General features: G+C 38.8%; 1 protein-coding gene across 4 annotated transcripts in view; it reads right to left on the bottom strand.

The window, feature by feature from the left end:
• The window catches only part of ACYP2 (acylphosphatase 2), a 46469-nt gene extending 38602 nt beyond the window's left edge, over window positions 1-7867 (bottom strand). The window contains exons 1-3 of one of the 4 annotated variants that reach the window (XM_049800744.1): window positions 7320-7867; window positions 6630-6646; window positions 4264-4373 (exon numbers count right to left, since the gene is read on the bottom strand). In XM_049800744.1, the coding sequence (XP_049656701.1) occupies window positions 4264-4373; window positions 6630-6646; window positions 7320-7389 (197 nt within the window). In that variant the 5' untranslated portion in view covers window positions 7390-7867. The remainder of the gene's footprint in view (window positions 1-4263; window positions 4374-6629; window positions 6647-7319) is intronic. The other 3 variants (XM_049800745.1, XM_049800742.1, XM_049800743.1) reach the window with 3 other exon arrangements.
• Between the last annotated feature and the right edge of the window lie 14274 nt (window positions 7868-22141).

Below are 22141 nucleotides of genomic sequence, written 5' to 3'. Positions count from 1 at the left end.
GGTGTTATCTATGTGGCACAGTAGCAGCAAACAGCACAGGACTCTAAAATACAGTAGGGAAAGAGGTAGTGAAGAAAAAGATGGATTCTACCGTAACAGTCTAAAAATAGATACACTTCAAATGAAGCATGTATAGTTGAAAGTATCTACAGACCAAACAGCACCATCTAGAGGTTAAAAAGCAAAGGCTATTAAAGCAAGCTTCCAGGTAAAAGGTTCTCAAGTCTTCTTAAAAATACCCTCTAAAATGGTCTGCAAGATCTCCTAATTAAAATGAAAAACTGGCTTCAAAACACACTTTTAAGTAAAAGTCACCTGATCTTTGAGAATCTCAAAGTTTTTCATTAAAACAAATTGAAGACAAATCTTGAAATGAAAATATCTAAAAATCAAAACCTTCTCATTCATACATCAAGCTTCTTGAATTTCAGTGAAATTCATGCTGAAATCCTAGCCTCAGGGAAGTCAGTAGATTTTGCCAGTTTTCAGTGTGGTCAAGATTTCACCACCACAGAACATAAATAAAAAACTTACACCCATATTCAACACAAAGTGAATGATCCAATAAGGAACTAAACTTCCTCTACATACAACACTTTTCAGGCCCCAAACCTTCATACTTACCTACCAATTTCCACTCATTTCTGCAAAAGTCAGAATGCCCCTGCTAAGTTGTTACATGCTCCAGAGGAAACTCCATTTTGCATTTCATCTTTCAAAGTAATTCATCATAACCGTATTTTATGTCTGCAGAGAAACAATTACTTCCACACTTTAGGACAAAATCCAGGCTTCAGCATTCTTCTTAAGAAACTACACCAGGCTCAGGTAAAAAAAGGTCAGTTGTTTTCGCGGGCAAGATGGGTAGGAACAAAAGCCACAGACCACTGCCTGCATTAGCAAACGCTCCTCTGTGCTGCATCTGCAGCAGTAGACACACAGCCTCTGGCTGCCTTCCCACACCTTAACACTCGGTTCTAATGCAATAAAGTTGTATTTGACTACCTAAGACTCTCCAAAGATCATTGGTTGCCTGGCCTACTGATTTTCAAAAGCGATCTTCTCTAACATGCTCTCACTTCACTAGAGAGTTTTAAGTATGGGTGGATAGTCATACGTCAAACTCTCCTGCTTTAAAGCTTATGTTCTCCACTTTATACTGGTTCTGGTCACTCTCCATCTAAACTCCATGCATGCATTACAATAATGCTTAAAATAGATCACCAGGACCATCTTCATAATTCCTCCCAGATTGTATTTTACCTTGCAGCCTGCATAAAAAAAATCATATAAAGGCATTGTGTCTTGAGCCTGTACTGGATGCTTCCTAGCCGTGCCTCACAATACAAGCAGTGATACAAAATAGAATAAAAAGGGTCAGAAAATCAGGAGCAAAAGACTGGTGCTGGAAAACCGTTGGGTTAGAGGTCTGCCGCTTTACTGCTCCAGAACAAAGGCATGCTTTGTTATTCACTCCATGCTTCTGGTAACATTGAATTGCTTCATGGTGTTTTTCCCACATTTTCTATACTTTCCCTGTCTTTATCCTCCTCTCGAACCCTTATTCCTCTTTTCCTCCCTCCCATATTGCTTTTTCTGTTTACCTGTTCTAGAACTGTACTTTCTCATGGCATCCCTACTCTCTTTTTAGTCTACGTTCGCGATTCTATTTAGCATCATGAAAAAACAAACAATTGTTTATGATAAACCAAAACACCCCTTCCATCTCCCCCTAAACAAATACTAACATTAACAAGCCAGAACCAGTAAAAGAACTGACAAATCATTTTATTACCATTAATATATGATTTTTAAAAGTCCAGGTGCTACACCTCTGAAAATCAGGCTATTCTGTGCCTAAAGTTTAATTTGGAAACTTACGCAAGTATGAAAATACCTGTCCAAAAGACACTGAACAAACTATTCTTGAAAGATTTCTATAAGGTAACAGATTTTCCCAATATTTGAATATTCTCATATTCACTCAACAGGAACCTTTCTTGAAATATCTTACAATATTGATTCATGTACTGTATTTCTCTGAAAAGTGTTCAATTTCTTTGAACACACGAGATCTCCAAATTTTTAAGTGTGATACATATACAGTCTCTTAAGTTCTGAATATCTAGCAAATACAAACAAGAGCTTGCATAGGAAGCTGGTGCCAGAATTTTCTCCTGATTATTTATCACAGTTTGATTACAAATGTATGTTTAGGATTATTGGTTAATACTAATTTGCCATAGCAGAAGCAAGCCTCAGATTTTTATTTAATATAGTATTTTAAATAACCCTTCAACCTAGAACACAGTATTATGAATTCCTAGGAAGCATGACTGAGCATTACAAAAAATGCTATAAGCTCTGCAAAAAACTTCAAAAATGCAAACCTATTTTGATCTCCTATTAACATGTACTAGCAGAGAGAAATAAGGGCCTGTAGCTGTTCATATACAAGAGCTCCCTTTCCACGTGCAAGTTCACCAATTGAATGCCAAAAATAAACTCATTATCTTTTCACTATATCAGAGTGCACACAGGGAGCAAGGAAAAGTGAACTGTTTCTCCTTCAGCATTCTACTATAGGATCTCCAATTTAATTATCAGATCTCAATGCATACTTCAAAATCATACTTCAACTTCAGCATTGCAACATCATTCCCACATCAGAGGAAAACATTGATTTCCAGCATGAAATGAAGCAGTGGCAACACAATGTACATCAAAAGCTTCAACTTTTTTTTTTTTTTTTTTGGTCACAATCCAGCTTGCTGACCTTACTTAAAATTGTGTAACAATGAAAAATTAAAACTTTTACTTCCTTTTGGAATAGTCTGCACATATCTTTGAGAAAAAAACTAGTCTTGTTAGTCTAATTTTGCAGCTGTACTGCCAGATCCCCTATTACACACAAACTTTCTGGCATTGGGGTAAGCACTGTTTCCTTTGAAACCTATTGACACAGATAATGGGGAAAGGGAAAAGGATAGAAGAAAACACTGCATTCTGCAGCAATCCTAGTTCATGCAAATACAAGAAATATCAGGAGCTAAGCTGTGCTTTCACTTAAACCTGCTTCATGAGAATAAATCAATGGACTAGAAATTTTTAAATTAAAAAGTACTCCAACAAATAGAAACCAAATCCCAACTTCTCACACATTCATTTTAGGTGTTCTAAATTAACTAGAGAGGTGGCACCAAGTTACTAAATTTACAAAATACTTAGGGCAAAAGTCTTCCAGAACACAAGTATAAACTTGACCTATGAAACAAACAACTGATGTTTCTGCGGCTTTGTAAATGTTTTGCAGCCCAAGATAAGCAACCGAATGTTAAGCTCAAGACCAAAGAAAATTACTCCAAATACTTCTGTCACATTCAATAATCATATATAAATCTCTTTACCAGAGAGTGTAACACTACTTTCTCTGAAAAAAAGCCAACTTCATTTTATGTAAGTTCAGTTTTGAAGCAATTCCTGTATTGGAAAGTGCTGGCAGAATTTGCACTAATAATTGCCCATCCACATTAAAGCTTACGAAGGAAAGTTTTACCATCACTCATTCTTTGTTGAGAGAACAAACCACTGAAGGATTTTTAAAAACTCCCAACAATCTCCCTATATACACTTGCAAAAAATTATAGTTGGAAGCAACTGAATTGGGCTTTGTGCTTTTCCAGGCATCATTTCCTCAGAGTGATAGCTGTAAGCATTTGGAAATTGGCAGTTTAATAAAGAAAATAATACCCATTCCTTTAAAGACACCAAAATATTTCAAAGTTCATTTACAGCTGGTAGAGACTACAGGCCTTTACTGAAATGTGTATTTTATTTTTTTTAATCAGGGGAAAAAAAGTCATACTTAAACTCAGTTTCCGTTAAATTAAGCACAGGCTGAACAAGCATTTCAAGAAATTTTTCAGTGTGTTTCTTTACAGAGATGTTTTGAAGAATTAACCAGATCCGTGCTCACATGTATGAATAAAGGCTTCTTCTTCATTTCACAAGATAAGAGTATGTTAGGGAAATACACTGACAAACTGTGTGACATTAGAAATTAAAACTGGATAATGCCACAAACTATTTTTAAAGCTTAAAGACTTTTCTACAGCTTAAAAGAACGTATCTCCTCAAAACCAAAACTGATTACTGAACGTACTGTTACATTACTGACATATGAATGTACCTGTCACTTTGGATGAAGAATGTTTCTGTAACTTACTTTAATAAGACTAAAAAAAAACCCACAAAAATACTTACATTGCATTTACTTTATCTTCTGGGCCCTGAACTTGGCCCGTCACAGTTCCTTGACTGGTATTTTTAACCCAGCCAACCACTCCTAATTTCCTAGCTTCCTCTTCTGTGTACTGATTTGAAAAAATAATGAAAAAGGACAATCAGTGTCAGCACATACACCACATGTATACCACTTAAAACCCTACTTTCATTTCATAGCTTTAATAGCTACACTTAAGAAAAAAAATCCATGGATGATACTTATACTCAGGCATTAAGATACTCCTGTCAGCTCTGAAGTTGCAGCAGAAGCAGCCAGCTTTTGAACAAGAATGAGATTTTACATATAGGTAATAAACGCACAAGTTAATTCCTGCTTCCATCTTCACAGCTTTTAATACTTTTCTTCAAAAAAACCCCTACAGATATGATGGCTCCCACTGAGACACTACACTGCTCGTAATAAAAGTCATCTTCCTCTTTGCCTTATACATAGAAACCTTCTGATGGCGTGATGCCTTTTTTCAATGACAGGGAGGCCAAAGACTTGCTCCCCTTATTTCAGGAACTTAACACAGTTTTGATCACAAAGGACTCTACTAATCCCACACCACTCCCTTGTACCTACTCTATTCCTTTCTATAGCTCCTATCACTGCTCATTTGCCTCTTCAATACATGTTCAAAATCATTAAATTTGCTACATGTACAAGCTTCATAGTTCCTTTTCTCCAGTTTCATTTTAAATCCTTGCTACCTGACTTTCACTCCTTAAATTCTACCCCTAGCTGCTGCATTACTACTAACAAACTGCTGCAAAGGTCATAACCTAATTATACTGGTTTTCTAGTATTTTTGCAATACTACAACAAATTGTGGTTTCCCAGTTATTTACTTCCGAGTACACTGTTTTCTGAGATTGTTTTTTTTTGTTTCGGGTTTTTGGTTTGTTTTTTAAACTTTCTCATTTTCTGTCTTTCATGTACATATGAAACATAGGCATGGTTTTCATATTTTGTCTCTGAAGACTGAAATGGTAGGGAACAGAACGCCTGATTTGCAGAAATCCCTTAAATTTTTGTTCCATATAGGACAATAAAAACACTATTAGCCAATACACAGTACTTCATTTCATCAATAGCAAATTTATTTATATTAAAGGTACATCCTCTGTTTTGCTTCTTGCACATCTATTAAAAAGTTATAAGACTACGTGGCCCATGTTTTTATTTTGTATTACAGAACATCAACAGACTGATGGCTCCAACAATAAGATCTGAGAGTTTTCAATACATTTTGATGGGAAATAGCCAAACATTTTAGAGTATGTGCAGTAATACCCAAAAAGTACACAGATACTAAATGTGTGCACTGCATTATCAGCCTCTTTACACACTTACTCTAACGTCAACAGCCAAACCGCAGGTCAATATGACTACACTCCAAAAGATGAAACAAATTTTGGGGTAATCTAGGCAATGAAAAGGTGCTGCTAACCACAAAGAGTATTTTTCAAGTTGATTATGAATAGCTTCTCCATAGGAACTTGTCCAAAAGCATGGGAATGCAGCTGACAACCTGTTCCTCAATACTGCTTATTAGCTCAGTACTGGCACTGTAGTATGTGTGCGCACAGCTCCAGGTCACCTCAAAACAAGGCAGAGCAAGCTTGCACCTGCCCACCACATAGTGTGTGGGCATACCTTTTCCACTTGATAGAAAAATTTAATTCAAGACATACTATATCATAATTCTCTATCCATTTCAATTTTTCACTATTTCACAATACATATAAACTACACATAAAAACTTTCAGGTCTAATATTAAGCATGGTCCACTATTTTCAGGCAAAGAACTGTTATTATTTGAAATGTGTCCTCTTGCTTCTTCGGTTTCTGTGAAATGCAAAACTACCTGCTGCATGTTCAGAGCTGGGGAGACATTTGGCTGGAATATGAGCCATAGACTGTGTGTTTGTAGCACATTGTTACAAGGAAACACAATAAGCTTCCTCAAATATGGGTACAATTGCCATTTTTAAAAAAATTAAACTGGAACACGCTGTTTCAGAAGCCAATATCAAGAATCTAGAGGTTAACATGTTATAATGCTCTTGTGGCTGTTTTATCACAAGTAATCCAAACACAATCTTTAGATAGTATGCAAACAAGCAACACATTAGTGAGCTTTTAAAAATCCATTTTAATATAACAGTAATATAAAACAAATATTTTTTCCTTTTAAATCCACTTGCAATACTTAACCATCTAACCTAGAACTCAAAGTTCAGGTTGGATATGTTTATACTCTACAGACCTGCTGCCGTATTTTTAGCACTGGAAATACTATCCTGTAAAGTAGAACTGGTAAATTAGACATTGCCTTACCATCCTGAAACAAACACCTAGAAAAGAAAGAAAAATACATTAAAGTAATCTGAAAGAATACCACTTCTAGGAATTTCACTTCATATAAAGTTACAGTAAACTGCATACAAGTCATCTGGGGTCTACTCTTACAGAAATTTTGGACAGCAGTTATGAATTTTAACGTTGGGCAAACTCTACAGAATTTGGGTACAAGCTGGCCTTGAGCCTTCCCTTCGACAAGCGATTATTGTCATTAACGCAGTTAGCTCATTTAGCTTTCTTTAATGAAGACGCTGCTGTATGCGAATTGCATTTGACTTAATTTTCACGTTAGATTTTGCTGCCAACCCGGCGGAGGGGGCATTCCCACACAACCGCGCTGACAGAAGACGCGAGCATAAACGCGGCTAACGGCAAGTGCTTTTGACAGCACAGCCTGTGCTCCCCAGGGAACCGGGCGAGCCTTACAGTGGGGGCATATTTACAACCTTTTTTTCCCCCACTTCCCGTTGGGGGCGAAGAGGCGGCGGCCGCTCCCGCCCCTGCCCCGCTCCCCCACACGACGCCATCGCCCCAGCCCCCTCCCGCCTCACTTGGCCCCGCGCGCATGCGCGGCCCGCCGCAAGGGCGCGCCCTTGGCGCCACGGCAGCCGCCGCCTCAGTGCGGCGCCCCTCCCTACGCGCCCCCAGCCCAGCGCCCGTCTTTACCTTGCACTCGTCCGAACACTTCGTAATCCACCGATTTGAGCGCGCCGGAGGCCTTCGCTAGGGCAGACATGGCGGCCGCGTGGGCGAAGGAAGAGCCGCTGTCGCGTAGTACGCTGCTCTCCGGGCCGCGGCCGAAGGGGGCCGCCGCCTTCCCCCGGCCAGCGGCGTCCGGACGGGAGCGCGCGAGGCTCAAGCTTCGCGCGTAAGCGGCCGCCTCACGCAGAGGCAGGCGGGGGGGCGGGCGGGGCACGACACCCCAAACGACCCCCCTGACTGGGGGCGGGAGAAACCGCCACTCGGGGAGCACCTCGCCTCTGAGGGCCGGCGCGGCCCTTTGCCGCCTCAGCCGGGCTACCAACGCTCTGCGGCAGCTGCCGCCAGCGGCGTGTCGTGAGGTGCTTGCTGAGGCCTCATAAAGGCGTTATTCCCTCTTGTATTTGAGATTAGAAATACGTTGAGAGAACAAAGGTCTGCGCGGGACTCTCCTCGTTCAGGGCTGGTGCAGTAGGTTTATACGCCCAGCTGGGTTCCCCACCTCGAGCATCCAGCACACTGGTAACCAGCATTAGCCTCTTTCAGGGATTTACAGGAATCATTGAAACAAAAAAAGTATTTTCCACACATGGCTGAACTGAGGCGGTTTTGACTGATAAGGTGGAAAGTTAAGTAGTTGAAAGCTACAACATACAACACTCCCCCACCCCCAGTTTATCTTGGGCATCCCTCCCTGGCAAGGCTGCATGACTGATTCTTCTCACATCTCCACATGACTTCAGCTTTCACCCGGAGTTTTAAAAGCTCTTTTCTCTTCCCTGTTCAACCACTGTGCCGAGGCAAATACCAAAGCCAGCAAGGGGCTGGACTCCTCAGCTGGAGCAGTGGGCCTCGGAGATAGAAAGCTCACCTCACACAAACTATTACTTACCTGACCCTCACACTGGTATCTATTAGTGCTCGTGTTCTCATTAGCAACCCTTTTCAGAAGTGTTGGCATGTTATTTCTTTTATGTAGGTGCTACATGCGCAAATCCACAGGCCAGGAATCGGTTAAGTGGAGTGAACCTCCAACCAAACACCACGAAAATTTTTCTCTGGAGTGTTCTATGTCTGCTGGCAGTTTAACTCTCCCCCCTCCTGTATTTGCTTTTTAAAAAAAAAATCTTCAGTGTCTTCAGGTAGAATTCTACACTAGAAGCAACATTAACCAACCTTGGAAGATGAACTCAGCCTTCCCTTACTCACCAACAGATAAAGGCAGGTTAACTGACTTTACAATAAACACAAATGTAATAATTTTATTTGCTCTCTCCATTAGGCAATTCCCTCCCCCACACCACTTCATGTCCTAACAGTAACACAGCATAACCTGAGTTCTTTACATGTTTGAATCTCAAGACTAGAGGGAGGTTAAAAATAGATCAAGACCTAGAAAAAAAACAAAATTGCTTTTCCGAGATACATGAATTAACTAGAGAAACAACCATTCAATTCAGTGCAGAGCAAAAATGGTCACATAGGATCAGAAAACTTCCAGTATTACAGGGAATAGGAACACAATGGACAAAGTTTCATCATTCACTTTAACTGTATAACATGTTAAATCATACCCTTCTTACAGGGGTCATACATTTTGCTAGTGTGGAATCAGCACCATTTTGTTTTTAAAGAGGAGGATTCTACAGAAAGAGGAACAGAATGCAGTGTCGACTGAAAATGTTTTGTCATTTGCTGCCATCTATCAGCAGTGAAGAGCAAGACAGATTAAAAAAATAAAGGTACAATAGCAACCTATTTACAGTATAAAGCATTGTAATGCATGCCTTGAAACCAGAGCTTATTCTTGTACGGATTACCCTTTGCTATCTGCAGATTCCAGTACTGGCAATGGCAACCTTTGTTTTATCAAGAGAATCTTTTGACTTTTCAAGTGAGTTTTCTCAATGTCAGTCAGCTAGGTCTACTCATATCTGCACTGACTTGTTCTCAGGATGGGAATCCATTCTTGTCACTGTCCTTGAGAGCTTCCTGGCTCAGAGATAATCTGATCTCCTGTCTTCCTACTACTATTGTCTTTTTACAGAAAAGTCAGCTTAATGTTTTTTTATTTGCCATAAGAACATCTTGCCACTCTTTCCCTAGATGAGTCTAAATTTCTCATTATTTCATGACAAGTAACAGAGATACCACACAGAACCTGAAGAACTCCAGAAAGTGATACCATGAAACACCCAATATTTTACAGTCCAATTAATCAGTAAACAGTATTTAAATACTCTAATTAACAACAGAGCTTTAGCATACACTATCAAGAATGTAGACAGTCTGTATGAATTCAGTGAAATTCTGAATTTTCCCCCCCCTCCCCTTCATCTCTTTACTCTAGGGCAGTGATGTTGGCCTAAGAAGAATCAGCTGGTTGCAATTTGTAAAGCTACAGCCAATTGTAAAAAATGCTAAATGCCTATATCTGTTAAGGCATGAGATACATTCCTTGATTATACTGCAGAGAATGCAAAGGATTATGAACATTTCCTGCAACAAACAAATTGCTGTACCTTTAGGATGAGCTTGAGGATGAACAGAAAAATGTAATGCCATAACATCTGTAGATCATCTGGAGATAAAAATACAGAGTCTTTCATTCTGCTGGCAGCTTAGCTATTACCAAATGTTGGATTCAGTTTGCTACTTGGTAAATAAGGGTGACCTTTTGTATTATTAAAGCAAAGCAGCAACAGTCACAATTAATACCTGAGTGAGAAATTCCAGGCTGCAGTGGATTCCAGTGATAACCGTAACGGTGCCAGTTTGCCCAGGCCTTTGCTATACTCACAGCAGTTGCTTTTTTAAGATTTATCTCCTATTTCACCATATTAAGTTCAGTTTTCCTTTTCTGATCACTACATATCCTTGTTAATTCAAGTATGTGCTAGCTAGCTTTTATTCCTCTGTATCTTTCAGAAGACATTGTTTTGTGTTCTCACTTCTGATACACAGATTGACTTTCATTACCAGCACAGCGTCATCTAGGAACAGCTATTATTGCAACTTAAGCTTGTACAGAAGGGCTTCTTTATTCTGAAAGGTACTTTAATTAGCAAGCTTTTTGCAATTGGTAAAAACTCTATTGCAGATAGGTCTCATTTTACCACTAGGTCATCTGCCTCTACTCTGAACATTAAACCTTTAAAAATTCCTCCCAGTATTTAAGTGCAGTGAAAATTTCCCACTGTGCTGTTTTTAGTCATAGCATAAAGAAATACAGTAAAAAATATAATTATTGGAAAACACCAAAACCCCACAATGGTGCCATTGCAGCCAAACATCAGAGAAGAGCACAAACTTGGCTATACAAGTTGCTGAGTGTGATCCTAGCATTTAAGTGACACAGCTCTATAGTACCTGAGCAGGGCAGGCAGAGCCTGGGGGTAGTAAGAGGGTTCATCCAGGAGCAGTAAAAGGCTGGACTAGAAGTAAGCTACAAGACAGAAGCAAGGTGCATCCAAGAAGTAAGGCTAAAAACAGGGCTAAAGACTAGTCTACCCATACTTTATGAGAAATAGATGTGCTCAGCCCTGAGCTTAAATGGAGATCCTGGACCAAGGAGCAGAGAGGTGTGGTTGGGTCCCAGGTGAGACTGGTCAGGACAATTAGACCTATTGGTGCCCTTGACAATGACCACTATCAATAAAAAAAGTTCTTATTTATTAAGCTTTTGTTTTGGTTGTTAAAGTTATTTTGAGAGTTGTAGCTTTATTACTTATGCTGTTTGTTCACCTCTGGCACAGAATAGTTGGAAAACCATTAAAACCTTTTTTTTCTTTCAATATCCACTACTCCTGCTTTCTCTCTATGTGGCTGTCACCCCACACCACCGTATCTACTTGATGTGTTCCACTCCTAAAATTACTATCTTTGGCATTCATGCAGATGTCCCATCAGGCACATAACCTCCCGCCTTGCTGTCTTAATTCATCCTTCAACTTGTAACTATTCTGCTGTTTTTCCGCACCATTTTAATTTAACATGGCTCCTCCTCAGACCTGTCCATGATTGCATTTCTGCTCTCCTGCTGCTTTTTTGTAGAGTTTCTTGCACTGTCTACAACTATTAACATTCCTGACTTTTCTTTGGAGTTCACCCCTCTCTCTCAGCCCTCAACTTGCTAGCTGATATCTTTAGCTATAAATTTTCTTTAGACTTTTTAATATTTGTGCAACTGTTTCCTAACTGTTTATCTGAACCAAACTCTAAACCTGATCCACTTGCAAATGGTCCCCAGCTGATTTTGATGAGTGGTTTCCCAAAGGATACCGCAGCCTCTAGATAAAAGAAGCTACTGCTGCTGTTGTCTGGTTATTGCTGTTATCTAGAGTGGAGTGAATACCTAAGAAAAAGGTTAGAAGTTTTATGAGTTTAGTTTGTCCTTTCTAGTGTCTTTTTGTTTGTTTGTTTTCTGTCAAATGCAATGTGTATCAGTCTCTCTCTTCTATCCTTTAAAATAATGTTCTAGTCTTCCTTTGTGTTTACTTCTTCAAGCAAAATTATAAACTTTCTTTCTTCTTCAGTAGTTTTCTGCTTTTCTTTGTTCCCTTATTGTGTTTTCTTCTCCTAAATTGTATTCACTTTCACTTCTTCACTACTTTTTCACTACTGAAAAAAAATTAATAGAATTTTTAACTTTACAGATTTTACTGCAAAGTTGTACAAGCTTTTTCAGGGTCTTTATTTTGCAGTCCTTTTTTACATCGTATCTAAATAGACTGAAAACTTTCTGACGGCATAATCTTGATCAACTGTGAAATAAGAGATGGCCTTACTTCACCTAATTTTTTCCTCTTTCTGCAAATTGCTGGCTAACAGTAGCTGTTGTCTTGCAGGCTTCTAAATCTAACCTTTAGTGCTAAAGAGAAGACAAGACAGGCACACAGTGGGATTCTTGAAGAGCAGTAGTCTGCCTTCTTCAGTATAAGATAGAAAACAATGGTTTGTTGCAGAACTACTGAATAGAAATGTTGTAATTGTGCAGAAATAAACACAAAATAACTTTTATTCTATAAGCTTTAGTACAAGATAATGAAGTGTTTGTAGCCTGTAAGGGTTTTGCCAGTACTATTACCAACAGCCATGAGTCAGCTTATTTAGAGGAAATTAAAAATCAAGTGGAACAGATGTAAAAGTGTCAACTGAAGTAAAGTTTTAAGCTTATATACTTCTCATACGGTGTCTTCATACCATAGAGAGTCTAAGCACTCTGTAGAAAAGTGTAAAAAAAAAGGGTGTCTGATAAGAGAGCATCTAGATATAAATCAACAAGCCAAAAAACAAAGTAGTGTTTGGCAAAAATGAAGTCACGTGTTAAAATAGAACGACATAGAAGGAAAGGGTTTTCTTTAGCTGCATCATAAACTAAAAATTACTTTGTGCTGTAGAACTGCAAAACTTGAAATTCAATCATATACATTTTATAAAATCTTTGAGAATGATCTACCTGGTTACTTATATTGTAATTATTACTATGTCACCTAGACAAAAAATTTAACAGAATAGTTCAAAGAAGTACTGCCTTCAGTTCAGTTTTGAAAGAGGATTTGATTATCCTTCTAGAAAAATGAAAGGTTCTTGAAGTAATAATGCGTGGACAAAAATAACAGTTGCTAAAATATTTGCTTGGCAGTTGACTGATTAAACATATTATAGATGAATCTACAGTATACCCATAGCACAGGCAGGTGACCTGGTTACAACATTTGTCTCCTGATCCATTTATAATGCAAGATCCAAATCCAGCAATCTGATCTGTGTGGGAGGACCCACACACCTGTGCAGAGGCCCACTTAAGCAAGTGGAGTGCTGTGCAGAGGAAGGGTCATGCGTACACAGATCACATTACAGGACTGCAGCCAAACTTTGTGTGGATGGGACCTAAATTTGTCCCTCTCATGCTCTAAAATCATGGACTGCTTACATTAAGTAACACAAGTTGTATGGTGACGGATATTAAATTATGAACCTATTATTTTACTGTGGCTAGACTATAATGTGTAGATTTTGTGTTACTTTGTGCTTTTAAAAACAGTTATTCTGAGAGCCTATGTGTAGAACAACTGTGTTCTCATACAGCAAATTGCAGGGAAGACTTTTCCTTTTATCAAGGCACTAATTCCCTACATCCTGACTCTGTCTAGGGCATGAAGATGTATCAACTGTTTTTTTTTTCTCTGAAATGAGCTTTTATTTTTTTAAGATAAAGCAGTGTTGTGGTTTAACCCCAGCCAGCAACTAAGCACCACGCAGCTGCTCACTCGCTCCCCCACCCACCCACCGAGGGGGATGGGGGAGAAAATCAGGAAAAGAAGTAAAACTCATGGGTTGAGATAAGAATGGTTTAATAGAATAGAAAAGAAGAAACTAATAATGATAACACTAATAAAATAACAGTAATAATAAAAGGATTGGAATATACAAATGATGCACAGTGCAATTGCTCATCACCTGCTAATTGATGCCCAGTTAATCCCTGAGTGGTGATCCCACTGCCCCCATTCCCTCCATTTTATATACTAGATGTTACATCACATGGTATGGAATACCCTGTTGGCCACTTTGGGTCAGCTGCCCTGGTTGTGTCCTGTGCCAACTTCTTGTGCCCATCCAGCTTTCTGGCTGGGCTTGAGAAGCTGAAAAATCCTTGACTTTAGACTAAACACTACTTAGCAACAGCTGAAAACATCAGTGTTATCAAAATTCTTTGCATACTGAACTCAAAACATAGCACTATACCTGCTACTAGGAAGACAATTAACTCTATCCCAGCTGAAACCAGGATAAGCAGTAATCCCCAAAGTTCTTTTGCTTGTGATCCTATTCACAGCTCAAGAATTTTGTTTGACATATATAGATATGAATATTTGATGAAACTAAACTTCTGTCTACTTTTCAACATTTTTTTTATCATTGCCATGTCAAAGTTCTTAGTTTGCTTAACACTCTTCCACATAAATGTCTAAGGCAATAAACCACTAAGTTTCCACCAAAACAACCATGTGAAAATAAAGTTCAGATTTTTCAGTCTAAGCTTTAATAAGTATTTTCACTGGTAAATAAAAAGAAAGAATCTTCAGGTAAATCAGTTCTAGTTAGTAGTAAAATTTTTTATCTGAAAACATAATGAGGAACTAAACCACTGGGTAAAAATAAATACTTGGTATGAGGAAATCAGCCTTGAAGACTTGCATGATCATTGCAATGTTCTCTTAAATCATAAAGTGTTGTTAAATAAAACATGAGAATATGAACTGATGTATCCTATAGCAAAAAAATCCATCTCAAACAAAAATGTGACTGATAAAGTTATACTACTGAGTTCTAAAGTGTAAGAATCAGAGGGTGCAATTTGGGGTTAAGTCTGTCAGTCCTGTGCTGGCATGATGGATCAAGTTAGTCTTGGCTTGATGATTAAATCTAAACACAAACCCACCTACTATAATGCCTGCAAGGATTTAAATTCACTGTGTATAATTTCATTACAGAAGTTAAGTATAAGTGGACTTTATAAGCAGTTTGGGAACAAAGGAACAATTTAACGATAATATTTTAATTTTGTGAATCCAAGTCCTAGGAGTTTTATGCAAATTAGATTAGATCCTAAACTAACAAACATGTAAAAGGAATGTTATTCAGGAAAAAGCTTATTCTGCATGCAAGTGGAATGTTAAAATTCTTCAACTTAGCAAGCTGCTCTTTTGGTGTTGTCTTTGTGATCTCTGTTTTACTTGGATTATTATTTAATGATTTGAAATGTCATGCTTCCTGAGGTTTTACTGGAAACATTGGTGAGCTCCAAAGGCAAAGAGAGAAAGTGCGGAAGGATTGGGGCGCAGTGAAGAAGGGGAGCCCAGGCCATCTTCTTATATTTAGAAGGAGCACTTTAGACGTCTTAGTCACATAGTTTGATAGGAAAGCAGAAGGAGATTTATCTGATGTTTCACTTATGAAATATCCATTCACAGGAAACGCATTAAAATTTGGGGAAAACATTGACTGAGATGCTGCTGATGGCTATATTTTCTCTTATGTAATATGCTGAGGAGGAGGAGATATGGTCATTTAATGCAGTTAGTTCTTTATTCCCATTGAAATATGGGAAATTTAAACATCACCTTTCCCCCTGCCACTAGAACAATGATGTCAGGTTTTGTGGAGGATTTAGGACTCTATAAAAGATCTAAGAAAGCACAAAAGAGTGTGGGGTGGTAAAGGAATGGTTTATAATAGAGGTGGGTTGACAGCTATTAAAATTTGCAGTTCTGTGAAACTACTTGATTCATTCTCATTAACTGCATTAGCCCACTATTTCTTCTCAAAAGCAACAAAGAGAACCCCTAATTAATATTTCGGAATCTTGAAATGTATTAGTGAAGCCTGTGTCATCAAGTATTTCAGTCAAGTCTCACTGAATGGGTTACTGCTTCAATTCTTGGAACTGGATAACTTCAAAAGCTTAAGTTACAATTTGTTTTGAAATAGATAAAATGAGCTATCTGTTATTATTACAGGGATATCTGAAAACAGGTGATGGCCAAGCAGCTGGCATTGATGGAGTGGGGGGTCAGAATAGCTTTTTAGATTTAGCAATAAATACTGTCATATTGTCATTTTAATTCAGACATTTTCTGGGAAAGTGAATAGTCTGTTCTAAACATTTACTTTAAGTTCCCATAATATTACCTTCTTAAACTGGTACATTGAGTTATTATTTCTGCTAGAAGATTAAATGGTAAATTAGTCATAACAATGAAAGCATGTTGATATGCTCATCTTGTTAAGATAAAAAGAGAGGAAGTGTGAAAGGCAGTAAGTCCCTAGATACTGTCTATATCGTAACACATGAAAACTGTCAGATGGTTTCAGATGGTCCTTCTGTTCTCTATTCATAGTTCCCTGGTACAGCACCTTGTATTGATAAGAGTGAGCTGATAAGAATAACAATTCTTTGCTGAAGAAGCAATGTTTATGCACTGATTGTATCCACCTGTCTGTCAACCTCCTGTATCTTTCTCCAAGTTTGAATCTGCTGGCCGACTCCAGTCAAATGAGGGGAGTATGTTTCAAAGGCATTAACTTGTGACAAAATAGGTGAAAATCAGCACCTGGATGAAGGAAGATGCTCTCTTGCTTCTGAAAGGTGGGATGAAGCTCTAGAAACATATATCACGTTATCTAGATGCAGCAGGCAAGACTTACTGCATGCCAAAGGTAATGAAACAGACCCTTACAGTGAGGTTTTGTGTGCCCTTTCTTTTGTCCTACCTAGACAGGGTTTATGCTTAGATAAAAAGGTTGCTGCTGTCAGACCCAGACTTCCCTCCATTCTTATACTACCTTGATGCCATCTTCCCCATCCAACCTAGTAAGAACATGAGTAGTTCTGACAAAATGAGAGTAATCAGCATGATTTTTGTAGCAAGAAATCACGTTTCGAATCAACTTGAATGCTTTTGAGATATGAGTGATTGTGTGGAAAAGGGTGATCTGGTTGATCAAGTGTTTCTGGATTTTTAAAAAGCTTTTGACAAAATCCTGTACTAGATTACTCTGGGCAGTAAAAGCAAGTGCCACTGCAAAGAACTATTGCAGTATCTCATTACACTGAGTGACTGGCTGTTAAAAAGTCAGACTAAATTCAATGTTATTAAACACTGTGCACAGAGCAAAACCACACCAAACTGTACAAACACAGTGTTGGTTTCTGGATGAGCCATTTGTCATTCAAGGAAGAGATTCTGGAGTTACTGTGAATAGTTTATGAGAAGATCAGTGTAATTGTTCAGTAGCTGTCAAGAAAAGCTCTTAGGAAAAGAATGTTAACAAAGTAACAGTAAACCAGAAAATACCCTCAGGTCACCCTGCAAACCCCGGCAGTACCAAATACCCTGTTCTAGCCATTCCTTACCTCAAAAACAGAAAAGGCAATAAACAAAATCAGTAAGGATGATCTGAAGCCTGGAACAACTTAATATAAAGAAAGACTAAATAGACTAATATTCTTCTGTGTCTTCTTGAGGCAGAAGAATATCAGTCTGTCCAGGGAATACCACATAGATCTGTATAATCATAAATGGTGAATAGGCCTCATTATTTCTCACATATGAGAATTTGTGGGCATCAAACAAAATTACTGGGTAACAAGTTTATGACAAACAAAAGGGAACAACTTTTCACACTGTGCATGAATCGGAAATTGTGGCTGCGGAACGTTGATGCCAAAACATAATGAGCTTAAAAAGCAGATGAATGAGGGGATGAAAAACCAATTTAGCGCTATTAAACACAATGAAATAGCCTGTGACTCAGGATGTCTGTCCGTGGACTGAAGAAAATGGAGAGTATACAAAGGGGAAGTAAAATTGTATGCATGCCCAGTTCTTGCTCTTAAGTACTTAGTTTTAGTCTTGTCACAGGAAACTGTTCTTGCATGTTTCCGCAGCAAAGACTGAGATCATTCTTAAAGAAACTGAAAGCTTTCCTGGAAAAAAGAAATGTTTGCATGGGCTGAAGAGACAAAAAGGCACAGAGCCCAGGAATCTAATGAGAAAAGAGGTGAATATCTAAGATTAAAACATCAAAATGAGGGAACCGGAAGGAGATACTGAACGAAGCAACCCTGAAGGTATCAACCGCTCCCTGAAAATCCCCCAGAGAGCTAGGGGATGCTATCCCACATTTTGAGCAAAGGCATGATAGCATTAGGTACACAGGGCTGATGGTCTTGGCTGGTATGGCCATTCTCTGTTCTCTGCTAAGCACTGCAGCTGATGTGACACAGAGGAGTTGTGCTTGGCAGCTAAAGCACATCAAGTCATTGTGTGGTCTGTTGGGATCTGAAAGTGATCCCTGCTTGGTACCCCTGACACCACCCCAAATTCCCTTTCCTCCCAACCTCCTGTTTCAAAATGCCCTGCTTTTCAGAGGTGTTCATTTGCTGGGCATAACCAGAGTGACCCTGACCCAGTTTCTTTTAATTTCAGAGCCTGTCAGGCCTCTTGCTGATACCATTCCAGATGCTGATGACCAATCCCTTACTACATCTGACTCACGCAAAAAGGGCTGGAATCTCCAAGGACAACCATTTTTCCAACCATGTCTCATCAGACAGATTAATTCATAGCATGGTTATAGGATTTGAGCACGCATTTGGCAAAGCCAAGAAAGCATGAATCAGATTCTGTATTCATCCATTGCAATGTTACTGAAAAAGAAAACACATGGGGGTTGTAGATAGTGGTATCACTATCTGTCTGAGGAAATAACAGTTAACGCCTACTGTATTGTCCTGCAGAGCTCTCTTTTGAGATTACAAGCTATCTTTTCTGCTCTCTTTGTTCAAGATAGATTCTCAAGTTTTTTAAGCTTCCTTAGTTCTTTCACCCAGTTCTTGGTACTTTGCCCAGCAGAAGGGCAGCTTCTGGCTTTATACTAAATATGGCTCAGTTTTCCACTGGGCTTAGCCTTTAAGTTACAATGCATAAATGTGGCAAAAGTGACTTTTCCCTCTCCCTGGGGTTTCTCTGAATTTACAGTCCTGTTGTGTTCCTTAATTAGAACACTCCTTCTATCCTAAATGGCCTTTTTGACAGTTACATTTCCAAGGTTGTTACAAAGTGTTGATTTACAGTCCTTGTTTCACCTTGAACTCTTCTTAACCGGACACCTGACACAAAAATAAAACCCACCAATTTACAGTTCCTTGAATCCCAGTTTTAGTCAGGGGGACCTGCATTGCCATAATCATGCCCCTGACACAATTATACTTATCCCCATGTTACTAGGACATAAGCATAAACAACTTGCGACATTAGACCAAATGAATGCTAGATAGCTCTGAGCTTGTTTCATGTGATCCTCTCAAAGGTTTGTTAATCTGCTGGATGTCTCCATAATACCCTGTGAGAGAAGCTGCTGCTGCTTTAGAAATGTGCCAAAATGTCTACCGTGCAGATTCAATGCATAAAACCGTGCAGCCAGAAGCAAAGTATAAATAATTCTTTAGCAGGAGAGAAAGGATTGGTTGCTTAAGGGAATATTTAAGTGAGCTTGCTTCCTTTCCAGAATTCATAAATATTTAAATATTTCTGATCCACATGTCGAAACAGTGAATACACAATCTACTCAAAGAGTTAAAGTCCGAACAACCACTTGAGCTATGGCTGTGATAAACACAACAATTATTTGTGCTGAATGCTGCTTGAAACAAGGTTGAAACCCTGAGGAAAGATTTTTGGCTGTTGCTTGATTTATCCTGGGTTAGGAAAACAAACCTTGTACTTCTTTCTTTTTTTTTTAAATAGACATTGCCGATTTCTTCTCCTAACTGGAACAACATGGAAGACCTTACATTTTCAGCTAATGCCTAATTCAAAAGAGGCAAGACTGCAGATATTTTAGGATGAAGAGTACCTGTTCACAGGTTCCATCCATCAGTGATATCCAAATGGGCTTTGAAGGCTTTTCTAAAAGAAAGTATTTATAATCTAATGCAAAGAAGCACACTGCTGTGCGTGATACCCCACTGAAGTCAATGGGACTATTAATGAAACAGGATACTGTCACACAAGTTGGTATTTCACAATTTGTTCCTATTTTGAAAGATAAATCCTGCCCAGAAAAGTTATATGTAGTTGCCATTTTGCTAACCTAAGAATTGGAAAGAGACTGAAATGAGAGAAATGAATAGACAAACCAGAGAACTGAGAACTCCAGGTGAAGATGCAACAGATGCATTTACCACTGAAAAAAAATACCATCAGCTACTCAAGCACTTGGGGTAAGGTCTGCCACAATTCTGTTTTGGCAAACACAGAGTAGTGGTATGAAACTGCAAAGTCCATAATGAGCAGTTTCTATGCTCAGGCTGCCAAGGAACTGTGTTTCCTTGATTTCCTAGAATTGACCTTTGTGAGTTCACTGTCATCACATGCTCCTCTGCAGCTGGTTTCTGTTTGGCAAGACAGAAAAATCCATCTCAGTGCCTCAAGAGGAAAACAACAACAAAAGTAATGTCTCCTTCCCCTAAGTTGGCTGCATTTATTTCATATCTAAGGAATTATTATTTATTTCAAATAGCTATGAGTAATTTGGAAAGAAATTAGCAGTAAGTTCCTATTATGAGGCTCAAGTCTATTACTTTTTCACCCTGCAGGCACAATAGTTTCCAGGGATATCTTCAGGAGTTTCAGATATGTAGAGGAAACAGACTCAAAGCCAGATTCTCTTGTGTGGATTTGAGACAATTTTGCATTCCAAATCTTAGGCAATAAGACACCTAAAGAGAACAAATCCAGGGAGTGGAGAGGGAAAACCCATTTTGCTGTAAATTAATTTATTTCACCAAGGAGGATTTTGGTCCTGTTTTTGTACAAACCGTGACTGTCGATCATTGTAAGAACAGTAACCCACTAACTTTAGCTGGGAAAGAGAGGAGGCCAAATAATATCTTATGAATTGGTATAATTGAGGATGGATTTAACTACCTGAACTCTCATAACCAGAATCACCAAGAATGTAAAGTGAAGTATAGCAATGTTGCACATATTTGGTCAGCCTGGTCTATGTAGTAAAGCTTTACAAGTTGTACAGGTGTCCATATTAACACTTTAACCCTTTATTACAAGTGCCTTTTATTTCTGTTCAGTATAGGCTAAACTGAGAAAGGTTCCACTTACATTAGAACATGTGTATCTAAACAGGCATTATAGAAACAGAACAGTATTGGCGTTCAGTGTATGTGCTTTAGGTGATACTGAACCCAACTCCCCATCCAACTTGAAACATGTAGAGTATTTAGACAGCCTTACTTTAGGGACCTAAAATTAGTTACTCTGAATCATGCTTTAGAAGAACCTATTTTTGTCCCATACTATGCAGGAAGCCTAAGCTCCTTGGCACCTCATTCAGATGCTGTAATCACTCTTGCCACCATCCTTCAAATAAATTCTCTCTAAAAAAGTTTATGCAACAGGTATGTTTCTAAGTTGTTGTCCTCTGGCTCTAGAAAATTTTCTCTATCTTTAGGCAGAGCAGTGTTTCTCATACTTTTTTTAAAAATAAGGCAAAGGAAGTCATGTCTTCAGATGAGATTTTTCTAGTTACAAACCAGCATAGATATGTTGGTTTTAAAATCAGTGTTTCTGTTTCTTTGACTTATAACTAGTGATTTAAAATGCATTCACACACTTCAGACGATTGGTTAGACTGACTAATCCTACTGCCATCTTGCTTGTTTCTCAAGAAAGTAATAACTGCAGTTGAATTCCTAGGGGCAGGAGGGGAGGCGAGCAGCTGTAATTACTGCTCTTTGCTGTTCATACCAAAGAACTGCTACTACCCAAAATCTTTGGAGCAACTCGGTTTCCCAGGGGCAGGGGAGTAAACGCTTTCACAGCAGGCTGTAATTACAGGCTCTTCTCATGTCCCCATTCTGAAGGGATGGAGCAGCTCCTTGCAGTGAAAATGCCCTTGTTAGTATAAAGACTTGCAGCTAGTGATCAGATGCTTCTTCCTGAAGAAAGTAAGCTACTCCTGTTCTGTCTGAAAGTTAGTGAGCAGGATGGCAGCAGCTTCTTGACTCTCTTTGGCATCTTTCAGTGCCTACTTTGGATTACTGACCAATTTAGAAAGACAAGAGTGAGAGAAAGTCTTAGGATCCTCATCACTGACAACATCAACAAGCAAACTATTCCTCTTTATTTTTGTAATGGGGCTCTTTGAGTTATGGGGCGGTCACAGACCAGGACAGGTGTGATCAGGTAATATGAAGATCC

Source organism: Accipiter gentilis, chromosome 5 (assembly GCF_929443795.1).
Source record: "Accipiter gentilis chromosome 5, bAccGen1.1, whole genome shotgun sequence".
Lineage (NCBI taxonomy): Eukaryota > Metazoa > Chordata > Aves > Accipitriformes > Accipitridae > Astur > Astur gentilis.
The sequence above is the reverse complement of the archived record's forward strand: the minus strand, read 5'-3'. Positions and strand labels throughout refer to the sequence as shown.